The sequence below is a fragment of the Megalopta genalis genome, chromosome 5, assembly GCF_051020955.1.
Source record: "Megalopta genalis isolate 19385.01 chromosome 5, iyMegGena1_principal, whole genome shotgun sequence".
Classification (NCBI taxonomy): Eukaryota; Metazoa; Arthropoda; class Insecta; order Hymenoptera; family Halictidae; genus Megalopta; species Megalopta genalis.
In genome coordinates this window covers 29,707,377-29,726,434 of record NC_135017.1, presented here as the reverse complement: position 1 = coordinate 29,726,434, position 19,058 = coordinate 29,707,377, and the positions used below count along the sequence as shown (strand labels likewise).

General features: G+C 34.0%; 1 protein-coding gene across 2 annotated transcripts; it reads right to left on the bottom strand.

Annotated features, from left to right (window-relative positions):
* Positions 1-154: 154 nt before the first annotated feature.
* On the bottom strand, positions 155-17,664 carry Ddc (aromatic-L-amino-acid decarboxylase). Of its 2 annotated transcripts, none has more exons than XM_076522263.1 (11): positions 17,511-17,664; positions 11,820-11,909; positions 10,896-11,016; positions 10,347-10,460; positions 10,067-10,186; positions 9,161-9,290; positions 6,482-6,630; positions 6,010-6,121; positions 5,722-5,930; positions 4,837-5,037; positions 155-4,232 (listed from the first exon to the last, which is right to left on the bottom strand). In XM_076522263.1, exons 2-11 carry the CDS (start codon positions 11,897-11,899, stop codon positions 4,026-4,028), a joined length of 1,443 nt encoding a protein of 480 aa, XP_076378378.1. In that variant the 5' UTR covers positions 11,900-11,909; positions 17,511-17,664; the 3' UTR covers positions 155-4,025. The 2 variants fall into 2 exon arrangements, with proteins under 2 accessions (XP_076378378.1, XP_076378379.1); XM_076522264.1 differs by lacking the exon at positions 17,511-17,664 and adding an exon at positions 13,003-13,718.
* Between the last annotated feature and the right edge of the window lie 1,394 nt (positions 17,665-19,058).

Below are 19,058 nucleotides of genomic sequence, written 5' to 3'. Positions count from 1 at the left end.
AAACCTCTATTTGTGAAATCATTTCCAGGAAGTGGAAGCGTTTGAATAACGGTAAAAATTACTTACTTATGTTTAAACGTGCAAAATAGATACGACAACATAAGAAACGTCTAATTAATTTCCATTTGCGGTAGAAAATGATAGCTCGCAAGAATCATCGAAGTAAATATAATTTATTCGACACGATCCACGTTGACATAACGACGCAGACACTTTCCGAAACATTTTTAACAGTTACGTAGCATACAATTCACATACAATATTTGCTGTAATTTTGCAATTGCTTTAAAACCGAACGAAACGTTCAAATCAATTTCCGCACATCAATTATAACAGGTACATACAGGTTATATTTTCATTTATTACTTTCCGTTGGTCCCGTTTAACAGCAATTCGTGTTATTTCATCGAGGAAACGTTCTTATTCTATACTGTTAAAAATCAACGCGCTATTACTTTCCAGTTACGTTTCCAATGTCTACGAACATAAACCGGCGATATTTTTCTGCTGGAACGGAAAGATAATTTCAAATTGCTCCGATTATTCGAAATATAACGGTGCGTGATCGTAACCAGTGCATACGAAGCGATTTACAATTGTCTGTTAACGTTGAAGCATTTTTAAGAACGTTTACTCGTTCGACAGACCAAACCGCGCAAAGTAATTCTAGATCTATTTATTGTCCCAGTTGCAGCACTACTTTACATCAAATAGTCCGTAAATGTAATCGAAGCAGTACGATTCATTTCAACGAGCAAAAATTAGTATGTTCTCTGACATCGTCTACGTTCGTCGCGTTTTATTGCCATGATGCACTTCCCTCCACTTAATAAGCAGTCCGTGTATCTTAACTATTTATACGAAAATTGAACACAGTAAGATATAATACAAACAATGGAAACCAGTTTTCTATCATTTTTCTTTTCACAAATATGTTTATGCAAAAAATTTACAGTACGTGTATAGACAATTTATAACACTGTATCTCTTAATCAATTATTGTGTTCTCAAATTAGTATTCTGTTTTCTGAATTATAACATTTTATCAACGTTTAATATTTCGTGACCGATGCGATTTTCGAAATCATCGAATAAAATGAAAATTAGCTTGGTCTTTTGAGGTCTATAGATTTTACGCTCGACATACCTTCTAGATGTTTATATATATGTATGTACATATTTCACATTTTGTGGATTAAAGAACTTGTTACACACAGTCCGTTCTTTTTTTTCTTCTTCCTAAACACAATCGATTCCTAAGCAATACATTAAAAATATCGACTTGGAGAATATCAATGTCCGAATATTTTGAAGTTTCAGAAGTTGCGATGCTTACAAGATTAATAAATAATAGTGAAACGTTTTATTAATGTGATCGAAATTAATGAAGCTCGTACACATTTAAAATGGAAACGTATGCATGCGAGTAATTTTACGTTAACTTACGTTACCGATTTCTACCGTTTCAATTCTAATACCACGGAATGAATAATTTCATTTTCTTGGAAAATGAGCGCAACTTATAAACTACAAGCTTGTACAGCGTTCTCCATACAATCCAACTAATAATAGAAAAAATAAAAATTAACCTATGCGCCAACTAATATTTTATACAATATCATATATTATATATATATATACGACTCAGTTTCAAGTTTCAATCATAAATCCATTAGTACTTCACATACTATTCTGATTTACGTATGTATATCCGGGGACATTTGTTTATGTTACGACAATGGAACACGTCTATTATTATACTTCTTCAGATAAAATTAATTATTTAAAAAATTGAACTCAATTCGAGAATGATAATCGTTAATTGCTTGACGAAAGTATAAAAAGTACATTCAATCACGTGCAAAAGTATCGCACAGCAATATTTCTTTGTAATAAAATTTACAACGCATCGTCTGTTATTAAAAATTCATTATTCTCATCCACTGAATCTTTAGTTTCAAACATTCTTTTTGACACAATAAATGTTTAGCTGGATTTATTATTCTATAACACAATTTGTTCAAAAAGATCGCTGTGATCGATACGTTAGCACGCTTTTTTTCATCAAACGAGTCTACTATAATAATTATCGATGGACGAACATTTCATGACGACTTTTCATCTCATTTGATTAAATGTTATAATTTCTCTGATCAGGAAATTGAACTTAGGGATCAATTGTTAAAGAATCTTCTATATTTTGCATGTTCAGCGTAACTTCCAATAAAATAGTCCACCGTCGATGCACAAACTGCACGGACCACGAAGCCTAACGCGCACGATCAGGATCAACAACAACATTTAGAACAACTTGCTTTCTGAATTCTGTTCTACACCTCCGATATCTACATTAATACTACACAGGTTCCAATGCAATACAATGGCGTAACACCATGCACAGTGATTCGCATTGATATTCGGACACCTTTCAAAACAGACAGAACAAATTCTTTTTTCAAATTGAACGAAACGATCTGAATTTTTTGGAAATGTTCAAGGGACCAATTTACGGTACAAAAACCAAAATACTCTTCTTTAATTTTGCTATTCCTTTGAATGACGAGAAAATACAAATTTTGCGTTTTTTACTTTCTTATCTGAGACTATAACGAAATACGTTTTGTAGATCTTGGTAAATTATATTCATTCTGGAATTTTGATCAAAATCAATTAACGCAGAGTCAAGCTACAAGAGTTGAAAGATGTAAAAATCTCTAGATTTCTCACAGTTTTCAGTCGAAAGACGTGGAAAACCGAAATTTTCGCTATCCTTAACTGTTCGTAGCTCGTAACAATTTTGTTTTCATTCCTAACAATTGCAATTTTTAAAAAACAATTTTATAAGCACTGCCTAGTCTATTTAACATCCCAAAACAGTACAAGTCATTTCGTCCACTTTTGAACAAGTTATTCTGCTTTAAAAGGTGTTCGAACATTAATGCGAGTCACTGTATTTACTTCGTCTATGTATAGTATATGCGTTTTAGGTAAATGCTAAAATTCTTTCGATCCTCTCTACACAATTAACATCGAATCATTGAAACAGGTAATAGGAACACAAAATTTCATCGCGACTCATTGGCACGAATCGAAAGAATTTGTCGCAGCTGCCTTCTTGTTTATAATCGCATGAACGCAAATAATATTATGCAATATAGTTGCAAAAGATGCTCGCTGCCTGCTGCGCCACTCAAGGTGATAGAAGAAAGCGCTGCTAACCAGAAAGATTAGAATGCTGGTAAAAGTGGCACAAGGCAACGCCGTAATACTGCGCTCGCGGGAACTACACGTTCATTAATTCGAAACGGGATCCGAAGAACGATCTTTGACTTGTAATGTTCACGTAACCTGTCCAATGTATTTCCAAAATTAAACGGGGGATCTTTCCCAATTTTTTGTCTACTGCTTTTTGCAGTACAACAGAATATCGTATTCAGTATTTGTCGTGACTAGACTGCGGATTTTATGCATTTACGGTAAAAATGAATAGATCAAACACAAAACTGCAATGACATTAGAAGAATTTAGGGATCTTGTTACATTATTAAAACAAGAAATACATTATTCTGTAATTTATTTTCCACAAAATAAACTTGGACAGTTTTCATTCTGCATAAAGATCCGCAGTCTAATCATGACATACTGTCATCAAACTCGTGATTGATATGACTACAAGCACAGACAAATTATCTGTCCCGAAGAATTATTTCCTTTACCGATTGTCACGCATGAGAATTCGTCGATTTTGGTTCAGCGAGTTCGATGGTCATGGTTCTTCAAAGAATACTCGTATTATCGTAGCAAGCAGTAACCATAAAACTAACGTCAGTATTAAATATTGCGGTTTATTGTGCTAAGTTCGGACCGTTAATTTTCTAATTGTGAAATACGCCGGACAGGTCCTTGGTTTTCAATTATCCACACGTTCTTTCGAGATCACTAAAACACGGAACAACTAGGAGCTAGGATTGATTACAGGTCACAGGCGCTATAGACCTGCAACCTCGGGCTATCTGAGCCCGCCATCACTTAGAAACCGATTGCTCTTCGAGGACTTCGTCAGCTCTGCGCTTTATCTCCTGCCAAGAACTTCGAATGTCCTTGCTTTCGCTGTACCGCGAACAGATGGCGAACCGCAGGAAGTACATGTCGTTTATCTTGGATGGTACTAGATGAATGTTTCCAGCGCCGTTGATTTTCTTCAGCAATGTCTCATTCAGGTCATTCGAGCCCTGGAGACAATTTTATTTATCGTGAAAATTCTAGATGATTTTAAATAGAAACACAGTAGAACCTCGATTATCGGAACACCGATTAACGGAACAATCGATTATCCGATTCTTGATTATCGGAAAATTCGATTATCGGAGTATCGATTAACGAAACATTTGGTTACCCGAACAGTGACGTCGAGTAAATAAGGAAGAGGTAAACGTTTAACGTATTTAATAAATAATTTGAACGAGTTCTCGTCGTGCACGAATTTCCAGATTATTATTTAGCATTTACGGAGCACGGTCCGTTAAAATGTGAAATAATTAAAAGATTGGAAAACTGTGAAACTCCCACTGAATTAGCTGATGAGTATGGCATCGATAAATCAATTATTTGTGGCATAAAAGAGCAAAAACATGAGATTAGAAACAATGTTGAAAGTTCGTGAAATGTGAAAATTCAAAAGGTGATGAAGTTTGCTGTAAGTAAACGTTTAGACATTGCTGTGTTTGAATGGTTCCATCAGAAAAGACCAAATGAAGAGCTTCCATCTAGGTATATTCTGGTCATACTCTTAATTATTATTAATCCTAATTATTTAAGACAACTTACACAACTTACCTTTAATCTAAAGCAAACTAAACCCAACACTACGTCGGCTACGATTTCGAAACGCGAATCCCCGAGGACCATATTTTCGAATTCGTGAGCTTGAGCGACGTGGTTCCTGATGAATTGTTGAAGATTCTCCACGCCGTATATCCTCAGGACGAACCACAGCTTCAATGCTCTAAATCTACGTCCCAGTGGAATTTGCCAATGCTAAAGCCAATAACAGATCAAATAATTAATCGATTCGTGTGAACGATTTTCCACTCGTACTTCTACTAATTCTACTATTTTTAGTCGAAATATGTTGTACAATTGTAAAGAAAGGTCCGAGGTCACTTAAAGATTATACTGTTATACATGCACGTAGAATAATGTTATCTAGAGACACAAAAACTTGTGTTCATACATGCGAAAACTCGTGGTGACATTTAAGTAAAAATTTATTATTTCTTCTCAAATATTTTCTACGCTAACGTTCATTATAAATTAACGTTAAAAGTTAGTTATAAATCAACGTTAAATGATAACTACAAATTAACGTTAAATGTGAATTGTAAATTAACAGCAGCTAGAAAACACCATCAAGTTTTTAGATTTCTTTTAAGGCAGGGGTGTCAAACTCGCGGCCCGAGATGAACATTTTTGATGTCAAGTATCAGGACGTAAACAATAATTTAACTTTCTATATGTTTATTATAATGTACTATAGTCAAAATAAAAATATTTGTTTCTATGAACATTGATCTTTTTTTTTGCGGCCCACCTAAAGTTAAGCATTGTTTATTTGGCCCAAGTTAGCTTTTGAGTTTGACACCCTTGTTTTAAGGGAACTACAATGGATAATATATAAAATGTAATTAGACAAATCTTCTATAAAATCGAAAGCATAATTACCCTATAATCAGGAGCAGATCCTTGCATATCGTGTTTCAGATATAGCGGATCAACGTTGAAGGCGTTGATTACGTAAGTCGGATCTTTCAACCACATAGTTGAGCAATCAAAGTTAACCAGCATCCACTTGTGTGGATTAAAGTTGAAGGAGTCCGCTAATTCGATACCTCTCATTAGATATCGAAATTCAGGACAAATGAAAGCGGAGCCTGAAGAAGGCAAAATTAAAGTTCGAACATGTAATTAAGGCGAGCTCGCGGAAATATGAGTGAAACTTGATTACTTCACCGGCATAAGCAGCATCGACGTGTAACCAGACGTTTTCGCGATTCGCAACGACACCCATTTCGTCGAGACGATCGAATGCACACGAGCAAGTCGTACCCAAGGTAGCCACAGCCTGTGAAAAGGAAAATATTATTTCTCATTCAGCAAAATGTTGCAAAGCGCATTAAATAAATTCAAACAAACCTCTTTTGCAATAAATTGGAAAATCATTTTTTCGTAAACGACACAATCGGCAACGAAGACAAAATTTGAATTATAGTAGATTTTTTTACATAGACTTGAGTTGTAGAAGATTTTTCGTAGAAATTTAAATTGCGATATACATTTTTAATATAAATTAGGTTGAAACTCTGCACACGACATTACACTAAACGATTTTTTATCATCGTTGCTGATTCTTCTATTTAACGATATTATCTGAGAAAATTGTTCCAAATTCAATTGGGAAATGTTGTCATACTTGAAAACTTACGTAAAATGGGATCAGTCCTTGCTCCTTGTCTTTTCGAATGGCATCCGCGAGTGTTTCGCCGCGAAGCTTGTATTTTGAATCTACTTCCAATAGCCGGAACTTCACTCCTCCCAGAAGGCCGGCACGTTCTACGGAGCTGTGAGCTTGACCTGGATATTAAACGAATCACATACTAAATTTAGAATAATTTTAAACACGGAGGATAATCTTTAATTGGTAAACGCTTTCAAGATATGCTATTTAGAAAAATATAATGATCAATAAAACAATGACTAATTCTACATGATCTTACAAAAATCTCCATACTTGTATAAATTATAAAACTAATAAAAGTCATACTTGTATAAACTAATAATAATAAATAAAACTAATAAAAGTCATACTTGTATAAACTAATAATAATAAATAAAACTAATAAAAGTCATACTTCTATAAACTAATAATAATAAATAAAACTAATAAAAGTCATACTTGTGTAAACTATGAAACTGTTGAAAAATAGAAATAATGTATTTCATGAATTAAAATCATATGAATCAATATTTATCATCTTGCATATCATAGATTCTAATCTTCGACACATTTAATATACATCTGTGTATCAATTACAAAAATAAACTCTTGATTTTAATAATGACAAGAGTTTTAATTACTTGAAGGTATTATAATCGTATTTTTAAGTACTTCAGATGTCTTACTGTCATGTGTCTCTCATACATTCATTTTTCTCACGAACAAAACCTGCAGCCGAATTACAATGCATGTTGCATACAGAGAAAAGTTAATTATACGAAATAAATGATAATTATCACAATAATACAACGAAATAATTTATTCAATTTGTTCTTTGTTAACAATGTTAGTACTAAGATAAATTTCTATCGCATTGTTCTCAGTAGATCTTTATGCAAAATAAGAAAGATCTTCATGGACTGCAACAAACACGAGTCTTTCTTTTCTTTTTTAATAACTGCATCGAGTTGAAAATAATACACAGAGGTTCTTAAATTCACTTAACATTTTCATTGTTTGAAATTTCATATTTCCATTTTTATTATAAACGCGCAAAATCCGCAGTCTGGTTATCAGTTAACGTTAATCTTCTACGATAATATAAAATTCCCCACAAAGATTCATCGTTTCACCGTTCCAACGCTGTTGCAAGGATTCCCTCGACCCATTTAAATCCCCCCAGGGGAAACCACTGACGCCACAAATCTCGATAATAGCGGCTTTCAATTTCGATAGGATAATTTCGAACAGCAATCGTTCTCCGTTAATGCGAATTTTCGATAAAGAAAAATCTCACGTCCCGCGGGATGCCAGATTTCTTACGACTTTCTTGTTCTGTTGGGGGGCGGCCGATTTTACTGATGGAAATCATGAAACTCTTTTGTGCATCGGTAACTTTCTGCGATTCGAGGTGGCCAGCCGAGGGAAATGGTAACGGGGGGAATAGCTCGGACTACCGGAGGGTGCGAGCGTGGGTGGTGCGCGAGGGTGGTCGGGTTGGAATAACTCGAGTGGTTATTACGCGTTGCCATGGTGACAAAGTGCTGGCTGATGAAGTGCTGCAACCTCTTGCTCGCCCTGTCACTCCACCCCCGGGCTCGGGTACCTTTGTCAAATGTTAAAGAGCGCCGGACAACGTCAACGGTAATCTTGTTTATGGAGAATCATGGTTGGGCACGTGCTCGAGCTTCTCTCGTCCAGCTAATCACCGCCGTCACCGTTATTTTCCTTTCGCGAATGAAAACATTTATTCGCGGATTCGATTCGTCGTTCAAAATTTACGACATTTAGTGGACGTGGACAGGACACGGCGGAAACATTTGTTATTGCTGGACTGCAGATTTTAATGCATTTATGGTGTACATAATGGTGCAACCAAAGGCACAGGCTGCACTGCTCTAGTCTATTAGTAGTTAGTGAGAGAAACCTTTCTCTGAACCAAACTTTTCCAAAATTACATACGAACATCAGAATTTGCGTAAAAACCATCGGTCTGGTAGAAACAGATATTTCGATTCACTTGTTCGCTCGAGAACTTTTGCTGTAATTTAATGGTAATGTATGGAAATTTGCAGCATTTCATTCAGCGTTTTTATGCTCGTAAGTTTTTCAAGTACAAGAAGCAACTTTGAATATTCCTTCTGTTTTCTTCTTTGACAACGTGAGGGGAATGTCACGAATGCGATATTTTGAACCCAGAAAATGTGGAAATATATAAATCATCGAAGACAATTTGTAAGACGTAGAAATCGAATAAATATTAATTGTTTCTTTTTATAATTTTGACGAGTCGATGATAATAGTGTAACAATACTATTAGATTGCATTTCAGTTGCTCATTTTTGCTGTAAATGCGTGGCAGTCTGCAGTCTAATTGCGATAAACAGAAAATATTTCTCAAGAGTGTACTTCTCGCATTTTTTAAGATCGCTCGATGTGGATAACTCTACCTCAGTTACTCAAGCGTAGAAACGATCAAGATTGCTCTCAGTCTCAATATGTAAATATAAGGTATTAACATCTTGTTTATCAGTAGTGCAGGTATCTTGCGTGCCAAACAGAATTCATTTCGTGTGACGTGTACGAATAATTAAAAATCGAGAAGTAAATTGTCGTCGTTCAACGTTCATACACGGTTACAGTGAATTGCAATCGAATTTTACTCACAGGAACCATAGGCGACTAGTTTTCCCACAATTTCGTTGTCAGTCCAATCCGGATGTTGTTCCTTGACCTGCCTTACTTTCCTAGCCTTGGCGCCGAGAAGTGCAACCAACGTAGCTTCGCTTGCAGTTCCCTGTTAAACAAAATCGCAAATCAAATTCGCGTGTAGTGACACGTCAGAACAAGACCGCGGTTTTTACGTAGGACAACAATGATCAGGTCTTTCAAACAGTTTCACCCTTTGCACTCGAATGTCCACTCTGATGCGCCACTAAAAATTGCTATACTATTCTCATCATACAATAGAGTAAACAGTTAAGTAAACAGTTTAAATCTCGCGTGTATCAAATAAACACAATCACACCAAATGGAAATACTGAAAGTTGAAACAAATGTCTCCATTTTGGAGTTTAAATAGCCTCAAGTGCAAACGGTTAAATGTAATTTACAATATCGACATTTTTTCTTTTGAGATTGTTATCTCAATTGAGATTTACCTAAATCTCATTTGAGATCGTTAATCTAAGATTGTTAAAGAAGTAATTAAATTTCCATTCGTCTTCTGTTTGTTACAATTAATGAAAAAAATTTTTTATTTTGTAAAAAGATCCATGGTATAATTATCACAGTCAAATCATTAACTCTTTATCCTAAACGATAGATTTTATTATAATAGGACAATCATAAAATCCACCTCGTGGACATTCAAACAACACTAACTGACCTTAAGATTATTAAAAAGAAATTAAATTTGTTTATAATTCAGTTAAAGTATGAATTTTAGCACACTCTGAATACGAGAATACGTTACTTGTTTTCATTTATGCTTTAATTATAAATAAAGCTATTTGTTGGAATTTATTCCGGGTGAAATTATCGACTCTGACGGACATTTAAAGATTATAGTACCTGAATAACACCGCCTCCCTTGCCGCCGCTGCAGGCCAGAAATTCTTTCGGCAGATCCAACATTTTTCCCAGCCAGTCCAACATAATTACTTCAAGTTCCGTGCATGCGGGGCTAGCCATCTGAAATTCGAAATTCGACGGTCGAACAATGAAGTAACAGTATCGGAAAGAAATAGTTAATTTTCTTGAAGTTGAAAGTCTCGTCGAGTTGTAAAAGTGAATAAGTTCTACGTTTTAAAATAGAACTGAATTATACGAAATCTGTGTCACTGATTCTTACCCACGTGAATCCAATACAAGCAATAGCGCCACTCAACATGTCAGCAACAATCGCTGGATACGATTGCGCTGTGGGGAAGTATGCGTGAAATTTTGGACTGTGCCAGTGGGTGACCTAAAACGAAACAGCGTTCTTGTCGCATACGTTTATTTCGCTTTTTTTCGTTGTCATGATACTAAAATCGATAATTTTACAATAACTAGACTGCGGATTTTTATGCAAAATAGAAATTGTCCAATTCTAGATAGATTATAGTAATAACAATTAAAAATATAATAAAAAAACATTTGATTATAAGATACGTAAGCTTTTCCTCTTTTAATAATTTTGTTAAAAATTCTCTCGAATTCAGAAATATTCTTAAAATCTTCTAATGTTATAATTTTATTTTTGATCCAGTCAGTTTTGTTAAAAATGCATCAAATCCACAGTTTAATAATAGTTAAATTGAAGATTTTTAGAAATGAAATGATACAATTATTTATATTTGAACGTAATTGTATATGTACATTGCAGTATTATGTATTTGAATAAAATCTATTCACTTACACCTGGCATGATTATTCTTTCAATATCTGCCATAATGTCTTTCCAATTTTCTGAAGTTTGTGGAGCTTCTGATGGCAAGAGAGGCTTCATGTAACCAGGTTCCACCGTTGGCGACACTCTCCTACGGATTACACTTCATAATTAACGTTTGTACTTATGTGCTAAAGGGGTGTTTCAGTTTGTGATGGACTTAACTACGGATCCTTTTCCATTTGTAATAAATAAAATAAAATAATAAGAAATAAATAAAATAATAAAAACGATTAGATAAAATATTAGACCGAACGAACATTGCTATCCTCTTTTCAATTCATTAAAATGATTAAAAAAAGAAATACATTTTTATTCAATTGTGTATTTCACAACTGAGACAGAAAATTTTTATTTTGCATAAAGATTCGCAATCTGGTAATGTCTATAATTTTTTCCGAAAAATTGTGGGTCATTGCATCTTTCGTTAGTACATGGAAATATAATTAATTTATACTTTTCTTTCAATGTAATTTTTGTACAAAATTTTGATCATATTGGTGAATTATTCGAGAATGTTTTTGTCTCTGCTTTAATGTTATCAAGTTTATAATTTGACGAATAGTTATACAATATGATTATTACACTGCGGATCTTTGTGCAAAATAAAAATTGTTTGCATCGATTGCAAGACATAAGTGTCATGCGCAATCTTTTCTCTTTCTCAAATAATTTTAGTAAGTTGAAGTTAATATATTCTCAGTTTCTTTAAATCTTTCACTATATTAAACGTCACCATTCCATTTCTGTCATAAATACATAAAATCCGAAGTCTAATTTGTCACAGTCAATTAAGGAAGTGAATAGTTGGGCAATTCAATACAGGGATACGTAAGGAAACGTGAAGGTCGATAAAACAGGATGCACGAAGACATAAAGGAACAAAAAATTTACCTGTCCCTGATATTCTCCAGATAGTTAGTAATGTATTCCGCCATTTCCTTGGCGAAATCCTTGAAACTGTCTGGATCCATTTCGCGTTTCCTATATTGTTCGAACATTCTATTAATTAATATTCAACACTCTTGCACGCTTACGCAATACAATAGACTGATAGTTTATGCAAGTGTGCGGTTTAAATAGAAATGCGGCCGCTTATCTTTGATCTAGGAAATGATAATGATAATAAATAATAATCATCATCTCTGATCAACATCTTGGATAAAACAGACTCTGTATGTCATAGTAACAACAATTCGTTGCTTCTTAACTAAACGAATAAATTAATTTTGTATTTGTACCAAGAAAAGTAGCGAACTGTTAAAAGCAAGATAAACCATTTGTCAACAGTAATAATTAAAAAAAAAAAAATACTGTATTCGACAACCAAAGATCTTCTGGTGTCAAACATTTCTAGTTTCCTATTGCTTCGATGTAGCATATTAGAGAGACCACATGACATTCATTCATCTGGGTTAGTTCGCTTTAAATGATTCATTGACTTGGACACGGTCATAATTCGACGCGCCTGCTTCACCGGACGCGAGAATCACATTCGACAATTGAGCGGATTACAAATTATAAGGTTACTACATATACATATTATATATACATAATTAATTATATATATAATTATTATATATATATATATTATTAATGAACTAAACTCTACATTATCTTACACCTGTAGTAAACAATAACACTCCTTGTTTCTCACAATGAGGAAAACGTGACTTACGCCACTATGATCTTAGGATCACACAACTGTTAATTCAATTTAAGGTTTTTATAAATCATATCCGTATTTAAGATATTTTTAACAATGTTCTGTCAATGAACAATTAACAAAAAATTGCCTATGCATCGAATATGTTTATTCGAAATGAAAAATAGTGCATCAGGTAAACACGACAGAAAAGTTAACGACTTCTCAATGAAATATTAACAAAATAATAAATGATACACTAGAATTTAAAAACAATGTCATTAGCATAGTAAAGGATTAGTACTCTCTTTAATCACATGATGCAGATAGTACAGATTGCCAAGAAATTATCTTCGACGCTTGTGAATGACCGATCCCTTTTCTCGATACGTGTCAAATTGTTTAATCGTGTAGCTCATCGAACAAACTCACACAAACGAACAAAACCAGTCGCAAACGTCTTAGTATCTTTTCTGAAGTTGCTGGGTTCGAATGTCACTGGCAACGTTCTACATGCCTCTACGCTGCGATAATTGGCAAGACTATCTCGTTCTCTCGATGTGGGTCTTGAGTATCGTGGTAGGAGGTAACGGCACATGTCTCTTTGTTGGAGCGACGAAAGGAGAGGGCGAGGATTGATCTGCACGCAATTATCCGCACTGTAGATTCTACAGATTCTATCGCGAATGGAGACAAGCCGGCTCGCGAAGAAATAATGGCCATGACTCATTTTTGTGAAGCTGGTTTCGTACGATTCCTTTCCCCTTGGCGATTTGTCACAGACAAGGCTGTTCGCTGACAAACGTGCAGACTCCGATCGCGTTAAATTGTTGGCTGTTAGATTTAAACCAGATTCCTAAGGATCACTTCAGGGTTAGTGATGCATAAAAAGCAATGTCGCTCGAAAAATAAATAATTATTGATATATAATTATTAGACCGCGGATTTCGTGCATTTACGACAAAAGTGAATAGGTGCAATGCAAAACAGGGGATAAATTGAACAATGTTGGTGGATTATTTTTGATTGATTCAAATGTCAAGAATGAAAACATATTTTCATTTAATTACTGCTGCAATCGCAGTGGGGAATTTATATTTTGCATAAAGATCCACGGTCTAATAATTAGTATAGTACAAATGCTTTTAATAATTTTTAAATTGTTTAATTGAGAATGGACATATCAATCGTTTTCGAATTATTGTTAAATTAATAAGTTGAGAATGGATATATTAATCGTTTTCTAATAATCTGTGAATAAATAAATCGAATATATCAATTGTTTTCTAATAATTTGTAATTTATTAAATTGAGAGCTTCAGTTTAATTGCAATCTTCATAAATGGTGCCCATATATATATATATATGAATAATCTATTTATTACGATAGTAATATAAATTGAACATACAATATCTTTTCGTTATTTTACTTCATAATACCAGTGTAATCGCAAGTAGGTAAACAATGACAAATATTATTAAGATGTCCGTAGGATTTTCACATGAATTATTATAAAATAATGGAATCGAATCTCACGTTTGTTGTTAGTGGCAATAATTTTACATTTATTTGTTGATGTTCTAAGTTTAGAATTTGCGTTGATGAATTTGCGTCACGGTGGGTAAATCAAATTATACTGCGCTAAAAATCTAACTGCCAATTTACCGTGGAAGGCGGAAAATGGCAATGGATTTATCCTCGAACGTTAAAGAAAGCAGGAAAACTGTCGGGATTCCCCTGATTGCAGCTCTGACGTCAACAGGTTCTCGGAGGCAGGTTATATACTACAGAATCACCTGGTTGGGTACATTAACCATCACGGTTCAACGATCTCTGGGCTGCAATAATGGGATACTACTTTCAAGTCTCTGCATAATTTATTTGTTGTTTGATGAAATGACGTCTTAGGTAAAACATCGAATTGCGTCAACAGAAAGAAATTATGCTTGCTTCTGGAAACTATAAAATTATATACATTGCAAAATTTCCTCTTGCAATTATTTCTTGTGTGCATATTTCGTTCTGTTTTTGTGAACATAATGCATACCTGACGAATTCTAGAAATTCATAGTTAGATGAAAAATGTAATCTTGTCAATCGAAAGATTGTGTCACTAGAAAAAAAGGTCACTTTTGTTAAGACATGAGAAGGATTAATTAGATTGTCTTCTTGTAAAGTGTATTCTACACAGACAAAAAAAACATGTGAGCTGACCTTTTCTCTTTTTATATTGTTCTTAGGCATTTCGTAATGCCTTTTGTAATGTTTGATCTAGATCGGCCATGACCGTCTGTCTTTCGCTACGATCGAGTGAAGCCACAGGCATTGTGTTCTTATACAAGAACAAAGTTCTTATTTCATTCCAAAAGTTGCTCAACTCTTTCAACTGAGAATTACTCAACACTTCCACCTTCCAATTTCGAATTGTTACTTTACATGACTTCTAGCACCTTTTTAAAATTCAATAAATGATATTAGAACACTACACTGCATTTTATTTAAATGTAGTAAATAAGTAAATTAGTAAATAGTAAATAGTAAATAGTAAATAGTAAGTTAAACTAGTAAATAGTAAGTTAAATTAGTAAATAGTTAAATATTGTGTTTAAACGTTTAAACAAAATAATAACAATGCATTAAAATAAGTTTAAAGTAAATAATTCTTCACCTGTCTATATGTCCATATCTTCCTAACAACTAGTTCATTAAACATTACTTATTAAATAATATTCTGTTTGTATATTAATTATACTCACAGACTGATGAAGCATTTACAATTTGAAACAGTAGACTAAAGAAATCAAAAAATGAAAGGATACTATTTTTCTTGCAAGCACTTATTTGCAAGTGTTCATCACAGTATCGTGAACCCACACTGATGTGCATAATTCGATAAGAGTTTCAGCAATACGACTGCTTATCATGCTACGACATTTATCTCAAGCTATTAATGTTTGCTAGTTACAAGTTTTTCTGTACTAGCAGCATTAGCAGTATCTCGGTAGTATTTACCGAGTCGCCAAGTAAATTGCGTGGCTATCTTCGAATACTTTTATTTTGCGTATTTAGTTGTCCGTTTATCATTAAGCAATAAGTTTGACTCTGGTTCGCGCCCGCAACACGATTACTTGTGCTGTTACATCGGCAGTAGTTATTGCATAATAAAGATTTGTCATAGAAGCAATAAGAATAGATACTCAAGTTTTTATAGTGTTGAAACTAGATTGTATATCGTTATGCAAAATAAAAATTACTATATTGCAACAAACGCGAATCAAATAGAAACTTCTTTTCTTTTTTAATAATTTCTGTTAATTGAAAATAGCACCTAGATATAAAATTCTTTTAATATTTTCACTGTCTTAAATTTCATCTACCAAATTTTGTTATAATTATATAAAATCTATAGTCTATCGCTTACAAATTATGAAGCAACAAGCGTACAACAATAAACTCGCTAGTGAATTTTACGTTTCTCTTATGTAGATACTGTAATTGTTAATTTACAAAGATGTAAAAAGAATTGATTAGACTTTAATTAAAATACAATTGTATCAATTTTTGTGAAAATGTAAGTACATATATATATATATATATATATATATATATATATATATAATATATAAGTTTGTTTCGTAATATAATTGATATCCAAGCGTAACTTTAAAAGACGATGCAACAGGTTATACTTAGCTGTCTTTTCAGATTATTGTTGAAAGCATTTAGCATCTTTCAACACTTGTAGACAGCGTAATTAAATCTCTGTGTGATTATATCGAGTGTACTGTAATTACTGTTAGTCTACAGACTGCATGCACTTAGCACTAGTATAGTCATAGCAATGTTGAATAATTATTACATGGAATGTAACAGGGATTGCCACGAGTTCGAATCGTTTACCAGCAAGTTCAGGACATTGTAAGTTCTCCCTACATTTTGCAAACACACGACACTTCTTGTTCACTTAATTTATATATTTATGTTTTTCAAAATCAAAAGTTTCCTATCAATAAACGATTAAAAACTATTCAGGTATTAGACACAAAATTAGACACAACTTATTCGATCATACAGACTCTAACAAAATCTAACATTCACAACATTAATCACTCTGTCGATGTTATTGTCCATCGATCGACGCGATCCATTTCGTAGATTGTGAATCTTATCAAAGCAAAAATTCATTTTCAAGTTTTTCGAGGAACGTAACTCGAATATGTGTGACAGCCAATGCCTTTAGCAGCGTTTCGAACATCTCTCTGTCCTCCAATATAATTTTAGCTGATTGGAAAAACCTTTTAAATGTCAGACAACAGACCATTTTCACAACTATACGACACTTGTGACAATTATTTCGAAGCTACGTTTTTTTAAGCTACTTCTTTTAGACCAATTGGCCTTTCTATTCCTTCCAGTGTAACAGCAATTTATTTTATTTAATTTAATATTTTAATCACTGAATTAAGTGGCAATCTAAATACTTCCAGTGAAAAAGATTCGGTCGTCGCGCGACAAATGTTAAATACAATGAAACCTCGGTTATCCGAACTACCATTTCCTAAGGTGACCCGCACGCAGCACGGTTTTGTGCATAAATCACTACTACAACTAGAGACTGCAGATTTTATGCAATTTTAACAAAAATTAGTCGATCGGATACGAAACAGTGAAAATATTAAAAGAATTTGAAAATGCTGTTTCATGAATTTTAACCCATTAAACTGATCAAATGACGAAATCGATGTCCGCGTAGCTTCTTAATATTGTAATCAATGCAAGCAATTTTTATTTCGCATAAAAATCCGCAGTCTACTTACAACTAACATATACTATAACAATAGTTGTTCCATTATCCGAACACCAATGATCTGTCAATTAATTCGGAAAATCAAGGGTCTATTGTACGAGGGAACGCTGATTAATGAAGACTCAAACGTACCGGAGTTCGATGGTTGGCGTGAATGGAGTGACTGCTTGACAGTTGGTATCCACGTGGATCCGTCTGGCGGGATTAGGTGCGTCAAGGGAAATCCTGGATCGTGCTCGAACGATCCTCGATCCGCGAGTGTCAGCGTAATTTGCCGGCCTCTGTCTACGTCGCGGAGCTTTATGTACCGCCCCACTCTCGAACCTGATGCTCGGCACTTGTCGGCTCCACCGAATGGACCCTTTCGACCAATCGTGATTACGACCTGCGCAGGTAGATCCGATCGCTACGGCCCTGAATCCTTGCTTCGATTTATCTCGGCACTGTGTCGGAAATCGATAACCCGACCGCGGGTTTCATTGAACTTTTAAGACAGAATTCGCGATTTTCTGTTGTCGTCCGTAAGCTCGATGATACGTCGATCGCGGGTTTTCATTACGCGGAATCTAGCTCACGCAAAACTGTTTGACAGCAGCCTAAACAATTGAATAAAAATGCGAATATTTCGTTTAATGTTAACGTTGAAAGGTTGATTCAAATTTGTCGCATTTCGCTGATCCTGATATTGGATACATAAAACGTGTAGGAGTACAAATTCATTCTGAAAGCTGGATAAATAATTCCTACGCATGGGAATCATGCAGTCGTCGACGCACAATGATGTACGTCATTTCTTTTGCAACGAATAGAAGGTTACCAAAGACAGAAGAATTCTGTAAATTGATAAAAGTATCTTACAACAATGAATTCGGCGTTGCAAACTGTTTCATAAGAAATCCATTTGTCTAAATAATAAAGTTTAAACAGCATATTAAAATATATCACATTTTTGATAGTTTTACAATGTAGAGGTTTGTCGATCAAAACCATATGCTCGACCAGAAATTATAAATAAATTGGAATCTTGATTTTCGCAATGCAAGGAACGTTACTATATTTGGAACTGTTAAACGCGTAGATTTGGTATATCTATTTCCTTTAAAGTTAGTGTTCAGTGAACTTAATTTAAGTCCCGCGGATTAAACTTCCCCCATAGTTTGATAGCCGTGGAGTTAAGTGTCTTCTGGTGGGTTCTATTGTTTTCGATTCTGAGGGAAATTTGATGAACAAGTCCCAGAACTTTAATCAAACTCTTGCTACGTCTATTAACTAGCGTTTCAGCAGTTTTATTAATTGAGAAAGTAAGCTAACCATTTAGAATTTTTGCGGAATAGCATTTAATAAAAACAGTCACTTTGCATAAATCCCTAAAAAATTGGCTTAAGATACTTAGTCGAAGTTGTTATAATACTATTTATAACAGTATGTAATTATTAATTGCTCATGGGCGTATAAAGTTGAATTTGTAAATTTTTAAAAAATTTTTATGCAATGCATATTGTTGCAACATGTTCAGTAAGTTGAGCGTCTGAACAATTCTTCTAAACGTTAATATTACGGCCATGTTAAACAAATCTTTAATGTCAACAACTTTTCACGGTGTATTCAGATTTGGAAAATTTTCTATACTTCACTAATATTATCCGTTTTTTAATTGGATTTTTCATACTTCTCATATCA

What these genes read in the sequence shown, in the direction of transcription:
- Ddc (XM_076522263.1), bottom strand. Translation starts at nt 11,899, where the DNA reads ATGGATCCAGACAGTTTCAAGGATTTCGCCAAGGAAATGGCGGAATAC. An exon ending in AGGGAGGCGGTGTTATTCAG is followed by an intron (nt 9,291 to 10,066) that starts GTACTATAATCT and finishes TTTGTTTAACAG; the next exon opens with GGAACTGCAAGCGAAGCTAC. An exon ending in CGTCGATGCTGCTTATGCCG is followed by an intron (nt 5,931 to 6,009) that starts GTGAAGTAATCA and finishes TGCCTTCTTCAG; the next exon opens with GCTCCGCTTTCATTTGTCCT.